The 17,293-nt window shown below is 48.5% G+C and overlaps 1 protein-coding gene across 2 annotated transcripts in view; it reads left to right on the top strand.

The window, feature by feature from the left end:
* Positions 1-16,373, top strand: part of HHAT (hedgehog acyltransferase) — a 138,064-nt gene extending 121,691 nt beyond the window's left edge. For both annotated transcript variants that reach the window (XM_062622693.1, XM_062622691.1), the window contains one exon: positions 16,013-16,373. In XM_062622693.1, the coding sequence (XP_062478677.1) occupies positions 16,013-16,104 (92 nt within the window). In that variant the 3' untranslated portion in view covers positions 16,105-16,373. The remainder of the gene's footprint in view (positions 1-16,012) is intronic.
* Positions 16,374-17,293: the final 920 nt, after the last annotated feature.

Here is a 17,293-nt window from a genome sequence, read left to right as displayed (position 1 = left end):
AAAACGTTCCTTGTGAGACAAGATAGCTCATGCTGTTCCATCCCCCTTTTTGCCTCCAGGATTGCTTGTCTTGGTGCATGTGTCTGCCATGGGTGAAGGGTCCTTTGTGATGTTCTTGTCTTTATTTGTGGCATTGTTTTCTTCCTCTGAAGATCTGCCCTCATCGGGAATGCTAAACACAAGCTGGAAGCATCTGTAGGATGTGTTTGGTTTAGTTTCTGCCACCTGGAAAGTCTGATTTACGTTAAACAGTTACTGGATAGCAGCAAAACATAGTCTGTGGAGCAGCAAGGGGATCTCTCTCTTCCATTCTGCTACAAGGGATTGTGCAAGCCATGAGGGTACAGAAAATCCTGTCTTTCTCATGCAGAAGTGAGCCATGGACTAGCTTCCAGAGGAGGCAGAAAGCTGGGCCCAGCATCAGGGGCAGCTCCAGTGCAAGCCTCCAGCAGAAGCTTCCTGGGGTGAAGCGTCTTTCCCTTTGGGAATCTAGTCCAATACAATTATTAACACAGCAAATGCAATAGCTGTCGTTGCTGTAACGTGGTGCGCAGGCGCTACTGTGCGTTCGGCTACTGACAAAGTGAAAAACCAAACAGGAGAACCCACTGCACCGCCAGTGTCACGTCCGAAATGCTGAGCCTTCAGTGTGGCTGTGGAAAAGTAAGGGGGGATTTTCTGTCCTGCTTATTACACAGGCATCACATCTGAAATGCTGAGCCTTCAGTGTGGCTGTGGAAAAGTAAGGGGGGGATTTTCTGTCCTGCTTATTACACTTTGCACTTCCCGTCCCTCCCCACTGCCTGTGGTGTTCCATGAAATAGCTACCATTTCATTTCTGGTGTAGGAACCAGGCACCTTCCTGTTCTTCTCTTACAACAGCAAATGCTGACCCATCAGTTCTCTTGAAACCGAGCCCACGGCAGTGCTGTGCTTAGCCAAGGACACCCACTTGAAGAGTGGTTTAGTCACTGGCGTTAATTACATCTGGACTCCGTGTTACACACGGTGCTTTGCCAAATTTGTGTTGGTGTTGAAAGATGGCACAAATTAATTGCGTCCATGAGAATGTATAGCTGATTGAAAGCGAATGTGTAGTGGGACTGGATCTCGGCCACTCAAAAGTAGTGGTCATTTGGTTTGAAAGTGGTCATATTTACTCAGCGCTTTCGACTGAATGTTGCTACCATCATGTGAGTTCTGTAGGAGTAATTTAATTAATAATTCAGTTCAGCTTTATGTACTGCTGCCTTCATTAAAGAAGTTGGCTACTGACAGCAGGGTACTTAAGGCGCTCTTAAGCTTGATTGAGAAGCGAGGTTAAGTCCACTCAAATCTTCAGGAGGAAGGACAATGCCATTTTGGGGCAGTAGTAAGATTGCAGCCATAATTAAGCCTGTACCAAGCTTACGGCTCTTCACTGTAGACTAACTGGAGTCTTGAGTCTGAAACAGAATTAGGCTTGAAAGCCTGCACCCATTGTTGTCAGGTAAAGGCCACTGTAGTTAGTAGTAACCACAGTTTACAAATTGGTCGCTTTGGGGGGTGTCTTTGCCAAATGACCTTTGGCATCCCTGCTGCACGTACGGGATGCACCAAAGGTGCAAGGTTGAGCTAGCTAGTGGCCCTGTGAGGCACGCACGTGAGCAGTGGGGAGGTTCCTGTTGACATCCAAGCTTTGTTTGCTTATACTTGGAAGAGTAAGGATAAGCACCTGATTTGAAAAAGTAAACCCCCAAACATTGTTATTTAGTATTTTCTCCTGTCTCCTAAAAATCCAGCATGGTTTAAAAAGAGAACTCGAATGGTTTACTCTCTCACGACATACTTGATTGTGACCATTTGTTGTCTAATATCATGTACAGCCCATTCTTTGCCCATTTTCTACCTGGACTGTTAGATCAGTACTCATGAGACTCTTGCTTCCCATCTTTTCTCTGTCACTGTTTCCCTGGTTTGGTTCGCAGTGACTGTCATTTCTTCCTTCTTACTGGAGATCATTTGATCTCTTTGATCCTTATTTTGTCAGCCTTTGTCTAGAGTGATGCCAACTCATTTGAGTCACCCTTCTGGTTCTGTCCTTCTCTGTACTTTGGTTTATTGTGTTTTGAGGCCTTCAGTAGCAAATCAAAATGGAGATGTGCCACAGCCTCTCAAGTATTGCACCCAACAGTTGTAACATCTGTTGCACTTTGGGTTAGGATTTAAAACAAATTATGCTTCATCACTCTAAAGAATGGAACCCAATTTATTATTCTAAAGCCATAGAAGATACAGGGGCTTCAGCAAAAGGAAAGGTAGAGGTGTTGGTAATGACCTTGGTCCATCTGTCAGGGTAATTTTCCTGCCTTAGTAATTGAAATGTATTCACGTGCCATTTAAAGGTCATCAGGAATGCAAGCCAAAGACCTAGGCAGAGTTCCTGAACGAGACGTTAGGTATGGTGTTTGACTTTTATGAACCTGCTGAAGGATTCTGCCAAGTGGTAGATTACTCTTATTTAATCAGGCTTCTTTGTTACGTCAAACTTTGACTGCAGCTGGGCTCCTCACTTGAGTCCAGTACTCAGCGAAACACTAAAGGACAGAGGAAGGTCTTTTACCCGTAGTCATCTTGCAGTCCTGCACTAAAGGGAACACTGAGACAAATCCCAGTGCAAAATAATGCTTCAAAGGGGAAATAGAGGGTCATCTGAGCAGCCTGGGCCCGTATGATGAGTGCTGAAACTTGTGTCAGAAAATTTGATCCGAAGAGCAGAACTTTCACAGTCTCTACTGGGTGTGCCGGTATCCATCAAAGAGATGGTTTGAAAGCACTGAGTAAGGTGATATGTGGTGGAGCAAGGAACCAATAAAACAAACGGATACTTTTCTCTTTAAATGCCCATTTCCCTGTGCAAAAATGAGCCGCAGGCAGTAACCGTGCATACATTTTTGAGGAGCTCTTCCATTTCATCCACAATATGTGTTCAGCAGGAGGCACCGAGTTTTAGAAATAATTCATGTAGAACCAGGAGAAGATCCAACTGAAAATAAAGAGGGAGAGAAGAAGGGCCCTCTATTGTCTTTGTTATGTGTCCTCATTTCTTTGTCAAAGAAATTGGCATTAATCTCCTTGCCAAGATCAAGAGAAATACTGCCTGCAGGAGAAAAATAGCCTATTTCAGCAGGGTCGGATGAATTCCCTTTTGGAGATTCTCCAGATAATCAGTGTAAATGGCAGACACCTTGACATCTTCGTTTGGCGATACGCTTTCACCAGCAAGGGTAGCCAACCTCTAGCTTTGGCAGGCTTAACTGAAATGAAACCCCTCCCAGTCCAGTTAACCCCATTCATTCCCATTCAACATAAGAGGGACGTGGAGCTGTTGGAGAGAGTCCAGAGGAGGCCGTGGTGATGCTGCGAGGGCTGGAGCAGCTCTGCTCTGGAGCCAGGCTGAGAGAGCTGGGCTGGGTCAGCCTGGAGAAGAGAAGGCTCCTGAAGGGGAGACCTGAGAGCAGCTCCAGTGCCTGAAGGGGCTGCAGGAAAGCTGGAGAGGGGCTTGGGACAAGGGATGTAGGGACAGGCTGAGGGGAATGGCTTTAACCTGCCCGAGGGGAGACTGAGATGAGCTCTTAGGCAGAAGCTCTTCCCTGTGAGGGTGCTGAGGTGCTGGCACAGGGTGCCCAGAGAAGCTGTGGCTGCCCCATCCCTGGCAGTGTTCACGGCCAGGTTGGACACAGGGGCTTGGAGCAAGCTGCTCTAGTGGAAGGGGTCCCTGGCCATGGCAGGGGTTGGAGCTGGAGGAGCTTTAAGGTCCCTTCCAACCCAAACCAGGCTGGGATTTATGGTTTATGTTTTTACTGCATCCCTGCAAAATCACAGCTGCTGTTCGCAGTGGCTTGTTTTCCATGGCTGGCTTTCCTTTTGCCATCTTATCACACCCATCTAAGTGCATCTGATCTGATATTTTATCACCTCAGATTTTAAAATAGACCCTTTTCACATTTCTTATGCCATGCTAAAAATACTAGCTGCATAGCCCAATCACATCATTTATTGACAGAAGCCTATAGGGATGCTGGGAGGAGACTCTTCATTAGGGGCCGTAGTGATTGGACAAGGGGTAACGGGTTCAAACTGAAAGAGGGGAAGTTTAGACTGGATATAAGGAGGAAATTCTTTCCTGTGAGGGTGGTGAGGCACTGGAATGGGTTGCCCAGGGAGGTTGTGAATGCTCCATCCCTGGCAGCGTTCAAGACCAGGTTGGATGAGGCCTTGGGTGGCATGGTTTAGTGTGAGGTGTCTCTGCCCATGGCAGGGGGGTTGGAACTGGATGATCTTAAGGTCCTTTCCAACCCTAACGATTCTATGATTCTATGACATGAGGAATGATGCTAACAGAGGCACAGCCCCTTTGCTTTACAACCTGTAGAGCTGTTCCTCATGTCTTGCTCTTCCCAGCGCATGCTCCATCCAGTGCCCACATGGCTAAGCTTTGGGCTGCTCGGCCAGCCCTCTATAGGCAGGTTACTGCTCCACCTTGGTGGTTTAGTTTAAAACGGGGATGTAAGAAAGTGCTTTGACATGTAGTGATCATAAACAGAGACGTGTGATCGTGGTCTGGGCCTGTTTGAGGTGCAGCCTCAATAGGGCTAACCATTGCGTGTGAAACATGAGCTTTGCAAGGAAACCAGTCAGCTCCAGGTCTCTTCCGTCGGATGCTCTGAGCTGGTGGGATAGTGGCCACATTAATTCATCATTCTGGCCGAGCAGTGGAAAGAAGGCGCATGCCCCACGCACGCTGTGGGGAGCTTTGCAGGGATGATTGTTTAGCAGGACTGTACATATGGAAATTTGTTCTCATTTCTTCCTTTGTGCGATCCCATTTACAAATGGAAATGACTGCTTCATAGCCAGGTCTCATTATCGTTCTCTCCCATGAGAGAATTAGCACGAGGAGGAAGCCCACAGTGGCTGGGGGATGGAGCCTGCTCTCTGCCAGCACCAGCACCCTGTGCAGAGGTGCAGGGGGCAGAGGCATCGACTAGAGTGAGCCAAGGGGCCAGCCAGGGCTGGGTGGAGCTGGGAAGTCAGATCACGATCGAGCACGGCGTGCATACAGTGTAAGTGTAAAGAATATCCTTTTATACAGTTAAATGCAATGTGGAGGCCACTGCTACGTCTGCTCAGGGCAATGAGAGCCTGCTGGTGATGTCCCCAGTAACCACGTAGGGCCCAGATATGTGGTGAGGGCATCAAGCAAGCCAGCCCTCGCTGCCCTCGGGGCTTCCACCCTGTTGCTTAGCCTGGGCTTGTATAGCTGGCTTCAGCCAGTCTTCCTGCTTTGCATCAATAGCAAACACCATCAAGGCTGTGGATCACTGAAGTGTCGCTTCATTGCATGCCTGGGCAAGGGGACATGAAAGAGGTTGAACACTGCAGAGCTGATGTATACAAACAGGTCCCCAGTTCCCTCTGGAGAGTGGCATGTATGTGTTGGTTTTGAGCAAGGTGTGTATATTAGTGCTGTCGATAGTCTTGTTAAAGCAGTTTGTGGCACTGCTTTTATTACGTTGGGTAGCAGGGCACAGGGGGGACAGAGAGCGCAACAGCCATGCATCAGATCCTGCTGCTTGCTAATTTTAGTGGGCCAGGGAAGCACATAGGAAGATTATATCTCTAAGCTGCGTTTAGTTAAATAAGTGAATGTAAATGTAGGCTCTGAGTTTCTGGCAAGGCATAATAATGCTGGTTTGCTCGGTTATACTTTCTTGTAAGCAGAGGATAGTTTGGGTTGGAAGGGACCTTCAAAGCTTCTCTAGTCCAACCCCCTGCAACAAGCAGGGACATCTTCATCGAGATCAGGTTGTCCAGAACCACATCCGGCCTGGCCTGCAATGTCTCCAGGGATGGGGCATTTGGGACCTCTCTGGGCAGCCTGTGCCAGTGTTTCAACACATTCATGGTAAAGAATTTTTTCCTCACATCCAGCCTGAATCTCCCTCTTTTAGTTTAAACCCATCACCCCTCGTCCTGTCACAACAGGCCCTGCTCAAAAGGCTCTGCCCATCTTTCTTACAGGCCCCTTTTAGGAAGTAAAAAGTTCAGTAAGGTCTCCCCAGAGTCTTCTCTTCTCCAGGATGAACCCCAGCTCTATCAGAGAGGTGCTGCATCCCTCTGGTCCCTCTCCAATGTGAAGGAGCTGGTGGTTGTGAAGGTATTTTTCCTTCTAGAAAAGGGAATGTGCTGCTAAAGGTATAATAAAAAGAGGAAGGGGTTTTATATAGAAAATCTTTTTGCAGTCATAGACAGTGCAGCCATCTCAGCTGAAAGGACCATGGTGAGCAATCCCAGTCAGCTGCTGCTCGGGAAGCTTGCTTAAACAGGACAGCAAGGAGAGCATCCAGGCTTACATCTTTGCGTGTACACTCCTCTGAGCAGCTGCAGAGCAAACGGCTATTGCTGCCCTCAGCGTACAGAGGACGGAGCTTGGCCTGACACGTCCGTTTGATCGCGGTGGGTAGCTCACCCAGATCTGTGCTGATCAGGCTCCTTCCCCTCGGCTGGCTGCTTGCTGGCCTGAGATTGCATCCCGGGACAGCCGAGCAGGGCTCAGAAAGCAGCTCCCCGCGCTTGGCAGCGCTGGCGCGTTGTGCGTGTTGGCGTAGCTGCCTGCCTGTTTCTGATCTCTGTTTTCCAGCATAGGTGATACAGGGTTTGCTAGCTTTTGCTTCAGAGGAGCTCCACGCTCGCACAGCTCACGTAGACCTCTGGTTTCAGATACTCACTGGGCTCTGTGTCACAGCGAGCACACTTCTCATTTACACAGAAAGCAGGGAATAAAGTTTCTCCTCCCCAGACTCAGTAGATGTACTCTTGAAAGCCAGAATGTGCTTTCTAGGGCTATCTAAGCAAATTGTCTAATCTTTACCTCAAATAAATCAATTAAATATTGATATCTTTCAGGTAAGTTTATGTTTTGGGGGCGGTTTTTCCTTTGTTTCAAACGGTCTTGATGGCAGACAGGCTCTTTCTTTTCCCCCAAACCAAAATGAATTTAATCTTACCCACAAACTATCTGTAATGGAACTATTCTGCTGATAATTTGTCTATGTAGTTGTTATGACTGCACGTGCTGCAGCAGATTGTGCAGGTGAGAGGTGAAACAACTCTTTTATCAAAACCTGGTCAGCCACGGTCAACCCTGTGTAGCCCTTTTCCTTTTGATACGCTGCAGGTAACAATTGCATTTCATGTGCTGCGTCACCAGCGCGATGGAGGTTGCTCATTGCCAATGTTTTCTGTTGGCTGATCGCTGCCTTGAGACCCCACTGTCCTTCCAGGAGTTCCTGCCTTGACCCTTTTCTTGGCTTTTTGGGGGTGCTGTGAGAACAAGACGCCAGCGGAAGGGGGGTAACTTCACAGAATCATAGAACCAATTGGGTTGGAAAAGCCCTTTAAGGTCATCAGGTCCAGCCTTTACCGCAGCACTGCCAAGGCCACCGCTGCCCCATGGCGCTGAGGCCTCGTCTCCACGCTGTGTGAACGCTTGCAGGGACGGGGACTGCAGCCCTGCCCTGGGCAGCCTGTTCCAATGCCTGAGCACCCTCTGGGGCAGGAATTGTTCCTCAGCTCCATCTAAACCTGCCCTGGGGCAGCTTGAGGCCGTTTCCTCTTGTCCCATCCCTTGTTCCCTGGGAGCAGAGCCCAGCCCCTCCTGGCTCCATCCTCCTGTCAGGCACTTGTAGGGAGCCATCAGGTGCCCCCTGAGCCTTCTCTTCTCCAGACTGAACCCTCCAGGTCCCTCAGCCGTTCCCCATCACACTTGTGCTCCAGGCCCTGCACCAGCTCCATTCATGCAGCCTGAGAGCAGCAGCATTAACAATGCCTTCGTCTTGGATCAGTTGCTATGGCTCAGTAAGCAAGCGCAGGGTGGCCTGGTTATGGTTACCTTATCTATCTGTGCACTTCTATCCCTGAAGATGTTTGTATTTCTGTTAAATAAGAGCTTTACACTGGCACAGCAGTTATCCCAAATGCAGTGTTCCTGGAAATTGCTGATGCATTCTCAGCCCTCCTCTTACTGCATGAAGCTCTAACAGGTAATACAGTTTCCATTACAGCCGGCATTTCGGGTATGAGAGCGCCGTGATAAGAAGCTGCAGTTTGTTTATTGCCAGTGTAGCTGGTTGTAAACAGTTGTTAAGTTTGTCACGCTCTCTGCTTTTTTACTTATCCTTAATGGTGTGAAGGGACAAGGCAGCACCATCAAATTACTGCCGTGCTCTAGGAACACAGGCGGCTTTGGGGATGACAAGGAAAAATTGCGGAGTCAAAAGCGCGTTGCAGGTAGGAAGGGGACTGTGAATAATTCATCCTTAAATAATCCTTCATATTCAAAGAATTGAATTATGCTCCTTTAAGCATCTTACATTCACGACCACTCCAGGGTACTTTAAGCCAGAAATCGGGTTGAGGAAATAAGGTGTAATACTTCACCTTTTTGCCTAAATGTTTGCCTGCTGGTGATTGATGGCGCCTGCCTGAATCCCTGCTTTAAATCCTCTGCTTTTCAGAGTATAAAGCCTTGATTTCTCAAGCGCTCCCAAGCACTAAAAGGCTAGAGAAAGAGGGGTTGTTTGTCTGCAAAAAGGCTGACGAAGGAATCGAAATCCAAGAACCCCAATTAGACTGATACCGAAATCTTCCTGGATTTCAAGCTCTAGCACTCAGCAAACGATTCCGAGTGGAAAATGTGCTAAAATATTTGCAAGTGTTATCCCTTGTTCACTCCCTATTGAAGGCGGTTGTGCTGGGAATACCCGAGTAGACATTTAGTGGGAAGGATAGTGCTGTCGTTACGCATGGCAAGCCGGATGTATGACTCCAAAACGTTTTCTTTGCATAGCACACTGAAGAGGTAGCTCTTTAGCCTTGTTTCTGGGCGAAGGCACATCTTTATTTATGATAGTGATTTGGAAAGCATCGAGATTGAGACTTTGTATTTTATGGGCTTTGATTTTGCATTACCTGTGCGTAGCTCGCAACCAGAAAGATGCTGCCAGGCAGCTTTAAGCAGTCTTGCTTACTGGTAATTCAGATTCAGCAGTAGCCCCAGTATGGTTCTTTTGATTTGAGTGGAATTACTCCAGAGTCAACTTGATATGCATGAGACCAGGATTACTGCCTAAAATCTCAGGCTTTTTTTTCCCCACTATCTGGCTCTGCCGGGAGAACTGGTAGAGAGTGACGGTTCCTATTAAAACATGAAGCAGAGGCATAACTCGTATGATTCTTTTGTGCTCTATACAGTGTTTATGAGTAAAAATAGTTAAGGTGCAATTATGGTCGGATAATGCCACAGGAAAAAACCCAAGAAGGACAGAGTGAAGTTGGCAGCATCATCCTGTGGATACATACAGGGGAAATAATGCTCCTGATCTATGTTGTACAGCACCTGGAGAGCTGCTGCTCTCGTAGTGAGGTAGCACTAAATGAGGTTCAGGCTCCAAAGAGAACAGAGAATCCGTGCAGGCAGGCGCATCCTGCATGGGTACCTGCATCCGTGGAGCATTTACCAGCATGTGTAAATAGCAGCTTTTTTTTGTTCTTTCATATACATAGTCCATGCAAAGCAAATAGTTTGGCGTCATCCTTGGAACTGTGCTTTATAAAAGCTATAGGATAAGCCTGTCTTTTGAGCTCTACCTATGAAATTGTTTATCTGATCAGTAGGGAAAAGTATGTCCAGCATCCTTAGCCCTGCCATAGGTTGATCTCTTGTTGTTCAAGGAAGTCCTTGTGAGTGTGCAACTTCCCTCAGTGCTGTCAAGCGTAAAAGTAAAAGGGTTTCAGCTCTGGTAGAACGTGGTTCCACGCACAATAAGAACACTGAAAAGCCCCAACTTTTCTGACCTCTGTCTTCTAAGCAAAACCTATTTGCATTGAGGAAACACTAAGGGACTATATGGCTGTGTGCTCTCAGTAATGCTGATGTGGGCGAGTTGCAGTCATCCTGTGTTGCACGTGATGGTCTTGGATTGTTACTTATGCATTTTCTGTTTTCCAGCAGTCAGAAGTACTCCCCAGCCAGCACAGATGTAAGCATCCTCCGGGATGCTGTCCTTTAAAATCCACGAGCAGACGCTCGGTTACACATTCGTTAATGGCTTTGGTTGGAAACTACTTCATGTCTGATGAGGGGGAAGCCTCTGTGGTCACTGCCTGTTCCCCCGGCTGGGGTTCAGGTCTGAACATGAAGGATTTTGTCCTTCTCAGTCTTGTCTCTAGGGACAGCCTTTGGATTATCCTCAGTAAGGAGTGAGGGGCAGCTATGGGGTGTGAGCAGTGGCCATGAGGGGAGGTCTTGAGGGGAGATGGAGAGTGGCCATGAGGGGTAGGGGAGGCAGCTATGCAGCGTGGGTCGCTATGAGGGGGCAGATCAGGGATGGCTGTGACTGGAGATTATGAGGGGCAGCCACGAGGGGAGATCGGTCTGTCCTCAGTGACATGGGTTAGTGGTGGGCTTGACAGTGAACAGTTGGGTTCAGTGATCTTCAAGGTCTTTTCCAACCCAGCTGATGCTATGATTCTGTGATTCATTCCCCTGGTTTTCCTTTGAAATACCTCCTGTTGTCCAGCACTACTTGTTCTGAGTATTTGGACCATGCCTACACTTGAAGCTTCAGTATCTTCAGCACCTGGAAATCTATAGGATTAAGCAGTGTCAATGGGGAGTTTCCCAGGCTGAGCTGCTCCGTGCCCAGGCTCCACAGTGCATGGAGGAGAGGACAGATGCAGGAGCTGCTCGCTGAGGGGCAAATAACGGGCTGAGGTGGCACCTTGAATACAGAGATGCTGTGAGCCTGGGTGCCGCTTCAGTGGGGTGGGAGGATGGAGGTGCCCAGCTGGGACCTTGCTGCCTGTGTGTTTGCTGGCAGAACGCATTGCTATCCTCTGCAACATGGGCGATGTGGAGGCTGAAAGCAGCAGCACAAAACCCCTCTGCCGTGCCTCAGGGTAGGGCTTTGCTTGCCGTATGTGTTCTTCTGCACCCAGATTCATTATCGTCTTTGTACCGGCGTCTTACCTCACCCTCCTCACAGTTATCCCTGAGCGAGCAGCTGGAGGTGATTTGATACCCCCGCTTTGACAGCAGCCGAGAAGCCAGTTAAATGCAAGTGAAATTCTCTGCGTCGGCTCCCTCTTCCAGGCTTGTTTGCTAGCAGCAGCAGCAGTTGGTGTCTCAGGAGCTGAACGGGGAGCGTGCAAAAAGAAGATGCTTATTAATAACAGCTCCCACACAAGGACACAGGCTGTGCGCAGACAGGAATGCCTCAGTCAGCCATGACTTCGCACGGCTCAGTTAGGCACTTGAATAACATATTAGTAGCCTCTTCATTTTACATTTTAAACCCAGAAACTAGGAGCCTTAATTAGCCTTTAGGCTAAGGTTTCAAGTATTACGAGTTGTGCTGGCTTTGAAGAGGAGCAGCTCCACACGCTTGTATTTTTAAGGGCCTATCCTCAAATATGGGTTATTTTAAAAAGAAAGAAGAAGAAATTGATCACCAAATGCCAGGAAGAATTGAAATAATTAGGAGATGGCTTCCCTGAGCAGAGCTGTTCCTGCAGCACTTCATGCATGCGGGAGCAGTCTTTTAATAGCACTGCTCTAGAAAACAGAGACTGGTGAGAAACTGCGTTTCTCATCGAATTCCCTACGTGGTACAGAGCCTGGGGAGCAGTGGGAGGATCAGCTGTGGAAGAAGGCTTCAGACCAGCTTTAGCTCCCTGCCTGCTCACGTCAGCTCAAGCAGAGGGTACGGAGATGGGTGGAGACGGGGCAGGTGTGGTTGGGACGGGTGATTTAGGTACATTAGTATTCTGTCAGTCTAATTCTGTTGCTGTAGCTATGGTACAGCAACCCGTGCAGATACGCTGCAGCCACACAGTGTCTTCATTTAGCATTTCACATGGTTATTCTTCCCTGCTTTTGGCCCTGTGACATGACGTTACGGTAAGCTTCCTTTATCATAGAGAGGGGACAGTTCAACCTACGCAAGAGCTTTTCCTGGCTTTCTACCAGCCCTGCTGGCATCGTCGTTCGCTGAATGTTGCTCTTGGGGTGAGCTGTAGCACAGAAGTGCTTAGGGCAATGCCATCAGCTGTTTGTAAACCACTCCAGAGCTGGCTAAGGGTGGGTCCTGCAATGGGAGGCACTGACAGGATCTTATTAGAAACTGAAGAAGTGGGTGATAGAGATATCTATCGATAGAGAGACATATAAAAGCATGAGGGGTAACTACTGAATTCCAAGCAGGTCTCATACTTCCGTAATTGCTTCTGGTTTGTTTTCTTTACACCTGGGAACAGTGTTGTTTACTGTTAGAGGTTCCAGTTTCATAGAGCTTTCTTAAATGTTGGCCTTTGCCTAATGGTAAAATTACTTAAGCTGGAAAACAGAGGCTGTGCTTGGCTCTTTCCCCTCACATGCTAATTGAAAATACCCGGTTTCCTGTCTGGGTTAGTTGTAAGTAAAGGGAGGCAGATAGGAAGGTAGTAGTATGTAGAGGCACTTCAGAGGAGCCTGTAGGAAACTGCTCTCTGTAAAGGGTGATTTTGCTGGTTAGTATCCCAGTGCTGTGTTTTGAAGGGTGTATATAAGGACAAGAACATCCTTCAGAACTAGCTTTGAACACCAAGATTTGGAAATGATAATTGCTTTCACATTCTCCTTTAGTACCTTCTGAAGAGGAATGAACTCCAGGAGAAATGTTCTGTTCCATTTCTCCTTGTTGTAACACAGAGCTTGGGCTGTTTGAAGGAGAACAGTATCTGTGACAGGATAGCACAGTGGATATTTCTGTTAGAAATACTGCTGTTGTGCTGCTTTTTCATTACTGTAGGGGATTAGGAAGTTTGAAAGAGCTTCCTTGTGGATGCACGGTTAAATGTTGTTTCAAATTATGTGAACTGAGGTAAGGAGGACATAACTGGTCGTTTGAGAGCAGCATTGCAGAGTGTGCCCAAAGCATCCAGGAGTGTTCTTGAAGACGAGATCGGAAGCCGCAAGGAAGGAGTAACTCCAAAAGCTGTTCCTGTTGCAGTTAGTTTGTATTCCTTCTGGCTTGAGCATGTAATGAGAACAAGTCTCCTGTTCATTCTGCTGAAAGAGCTGAGTCTGTAACTTGTCACAGTGGGGTTGTAAAGCAGCAGGGCTACAGGGCCGTAAATGAGCTCTGTGTGACTGAGCATGGGCTCATGCCTAGCCATGGCTGGAGACTTACTTCTCTGGGAGGAGGCTGTGTGATAGATGGACAAAGCACTGCTGTTACCTTGCTCAGAATTCACAGGCCTCTTCACAGAGGAGTTTGTGTTTGATGGCCTGTGGAGCAGCGTACCTGTAGAAGCTAGAGGATTTGTTCATGATTCCATTGATGCGCCTCACCCAGCGTTCCGTTGTTAATAGGGAAATCCAGCTGAGTTAAGAGATTTGTGGAGGTAAAGCTGAGAAACATTGCTGGATTTGCAAAAAAAAAGCACATGAAGTGGGCTTGGATTTACAAATGGCACATGCTAAGGAATCGTAATTCATTTTCCACCAAAAAAAAAAGATTGTGGAACTCCACATTGTCTCGTGAAACTGGGCCTTCACTACTTAAGACAGGCAATAAATTGGAAGTTTTAAGGTGGTAGGTGACATGGTTTTCAATAGACAAACTTAACTCAGTCATTTCCTCCCAGCTTAGAGCTTGATTTGACTCCAGTGATGTTTCTAAGGGTACGTTTTGTGTATGGGACTTTGTAGAGAGGCACTGATCTAGAACACAGGCACGTTCCCTGCCAAGCAGAGTCTGGGACAGCACGGGTGAGTGGGTTTGGGTGCTCAGGTAAAGCTGGGGAGCCACCAGAGAAAAGAGCCCCTTGAGTGGTGTTTGAGAGGAGCAGAATGGGAATCGGCACAAAACAGAGGGGAGAACGTACCTGATGCTGTTGGGCCAGGGCAGGAAGAGGGACTTCCTTGGAACTGCAGGTCCAAGAGCAAGAGTCCTGTTTGCTTGTTTGGGTTTACAAGGAGACACTGTTTAAGCAAGGAAAAGGCTCCTGAGATCTTACCTTGCAGGAGAGCATCTCATGCCGCTGTTTGATTAGAGGCATCACACACAGGGACACCACACAGGTCGTTTACAGGCTGGGTGCAATGTGAAACTGCATCCTTGCTGGGTTAGTAGTGCTCAGTGTGTCCCTCCCACAGGCACCATTTGGAGACCAAGTTCTGTAGGCTTTTCAGCTATTTTATACCTAATAATATAGAGGAGTGAAGACGGTTCTACGATCCCCTCCTTGCTTCAGGCTGTCCTTGGGCCACTTCTCAGGTGTGGATGCTCTCGTGCAAATCTCTCGTGTGGACTGGAGCTAATCTGGAGTTGCCCAGCATCAGACTGGGATGCCTTTGGTTCACTCACTGAGCAGGGGGAGCAGCACAGGCATGTCCCCATGCCCAGCAGCAGCGCCTCTGGTTCCTGTACAGCAAGAAAGGGCCAGCAAGGCAGAGGTGTCCCCCCTTTCAGTGGCCCTCACTATCTCTTACCTGTGCAGCAAGAAATGCTTTGGGATGTGTGCAGCTCCTCCTAGAATAGCTGTAGCAATGATTGAATAGGAAAAATTCCCCTTTTCCATCACCTGCAGCGGGTCACGCTGGCTTCCCCTTCCCTTTCATCCTGATTAGGTCGGGAGGAGGCAATCTACTGACTACAACCCCTGGCACCTGTGACTGTACAGGAGAGGCTCCCTGTGCTCCAGGAGGATTGCCGCAAGCCTGATTAGAGCACGTGGGAGCCCCACAAACCCAGGTTGTGGGCACTATGGAAGAATCCTACCATAAATCTAAGGCATCATAGAAAGATTTCCATTGCGCCCCTACGTATTCCGACCGGGTTCTGCCTGGGGATAGTCAGCAGGTTGGAAGGGGAGAAAATAGCATTTTCTGAGCCTGTTCAGGGTGAATGTTACACTGCTTGGGATGCTCAGAGCAAAGAGGAAGGGTCCCAGCATGGCTGGTCCCCTGCCGAGGGCAGCGTCATAAGCTAAGGCTCAGCTGGACATCGGCACAATTAAACAGCTTCCAGCCTGGAATCAGCTTGAAGCCTGGACAAAGCCAGCCTACAAAAAAGAAGAACAGGGGCTGGTAGGGCGAGGATGGCCTACAGAAACCAGTCACACACATAACCAAAACTCTTATGTCAGCAGCAGCAACAAAAAGCCCCTCAAACACCTTTGTTCCCCTTCTCCCCGCCAAAATGCACCAAAAATCCCTAGGGCCTAATGCTCAGGATCTCAACCTATAAACTCTACATTTCATTAATTCCAAGGAGAAGAGGAATTTCCCCAGCAGAAGTTCTATATATTGGAGGATTCAGTCTTTCTAGTTAAAACATAAGAACCACAACGGGCAAATAGGGCTGTCAGCTCTGCAGCAGCACAGTGGTGTTCTGACCCCTTAGCTGTTACGGGGCTGTAGAATGCATGCATCAGTTTTTACGTCCAGCTGCAGGGTACCTAAACCTGCCTTGATCAGAGGTTTCCGCAGGACAGGTAACTGGATTTGGTCTGGTTTCTAATGAGCTGCATTGTGGCTTTGCATCCCTTTGTGCCTGGGAAGCGCTGTAGCCAGCTGAAAGCGTCGGGGTTCATTCAGGGAGCTGCTTCAGAGACAAACCCACCCCGAAGGGGGTGACTGAAACAGACCTCTTTAATTCAGCACTGAGGGTTTGGAGGTGCGGAGCAGGAATAAACCTGGCCCAGTTCCCTAAAACTGGAACAGACTGAGGCTGCAGGGGGTCAGGCATCCCTGGAGCTCAGACAAGGCAGATTTCCCCTCTCAAATTTGGTGGGCTGGCTTTCCATCCGCCCGAGACTGCATTGCTGACAGCACTAATGAGAAGCATCGTAAGTCCTCCCCAGAGTACGTCTACTCGAAACAGCCATTAATGATTCTGACTGGCATTGTCTGTCTTTGTGTTTGTAGGCTGGCCATGGGCGACGCTGACCGTCCTCACGTTCCTGTACTGCTACGCTCACGTTGGGATTGAATGGGAGCAGACGCACGCTGTGAGTTAGGAATGACACAAAGCAGGGATTCGGGAGGCAGGTGGCTGGCTTTTCTGCACTGCAGAAGGATGTGCCAGGCCAAGCCTTTGGTCAAGGCGTTAAACACAAAGGCTCACTTAATGGATTCTGGATTGTGAATGCAGGAGTTGAACCAGAAACACTGATGGGCCGTGGCTGGGCTGGGGAGGGATTCTGGAGCGTTTGGAATGATTTTGATAAGGCAGCCTCTTTGTGACTCTGTCCGCTGGCGGCAGCAGCAGCTCCCAGTGGGGATTTTATAGATGGGTTTTATTTTTGCCAGTGTTTTGCTGCTTATTGTGAGATGGAGAGGGAAAGCTGTTCCCCACCTTGCAGCACTCAGAAAGCCCCATCTCCCACAGCCTCTGTTCAGGGGCACACAGGGCTGTGCCCTGCACTTACGCTGCTCCCCAAAGGCCATGATGCTCATCAGTTCTTCTTGATTGCTTTCTGATACGAGCTAGAGCATTTGTCGTTATCACCGACTGCAGCACTTGAGCCTTAACCTACTCTTGTAGCTACTGTAGCAAAGTCTGCTTTCTGTCTTTAATGTCTTCATGTAAAGTATCACCTTAAAACAAGCCCCTTTTCTCGGTAGTCTTGGGAATGGTTTCCTTCAAAAGAGGGGGTCTGAAGACCTTTAGACCTCCTGAAGTTAGGCATTCCCCTTAGGCCCGGCGGAAGGCCAGCAGGCCTGGAGAGGGCTTCTTCCAAGAGTGCCTTCTTGCCCCCAAAGCAGAAGGACTCCTGTCAAAACCTGTGCCATGCTCCCCAGCGGCCATTTCAGCCTGTTGGGGGGCACAGGGAGAGTCCTCCTCTCCGTCACTGCTGCAGCTTCAGCCAAGTCTGAGATGGCTTATTCCTTCAACAAGGAATTCAGTCCATGAGACGATAGGCTTCAGCTTGGTGCTTAGATGTCTCTGCTGCTTAGAACTATGCAGCCTTCTTTCCCCCCACCCCGCATCATTTATTCTTGAGGAAACAAGGGCAGAGGCTTCAGCTCTCTGCTTGTGTGGAGATGCAGCCCATCTCTTGCTGTTTCAAAGCAGAAGCTCCAGCCCTTTAAGTTTAGGGAAAGATTTTTCACCCAGGAGGACGCCATCATCTCCCCTGGCAGTCATTCCTAGGAGGTACCATGGACTGATGAAAATAAGACTTCCCTTGAATGCTTCCTGGCCAG

The sequence above is a fragment of the Pezoporus occidentalis genome, unplaced genomic scaffold, assembly GCF_034315485.1.
Source record: "Pezoporus occidentalis ecotype Australia unplaced genomic scaffold, CSIRO_AGI_Poc_V1 ctg245, whole genome shotgun sequence".
In the NCBI taxonomy this organism is placed as follows: Eukaryota; Metazoa; Chordata; class Aves; order Psittaciformes; family Psittacidae; genus Pezoporus; species Pezoporus occidentalis.
Note: the sequence above shows the minus strand (reverse complement) of the source record. Positions and strands in the feature narration are given on the sequence as shown.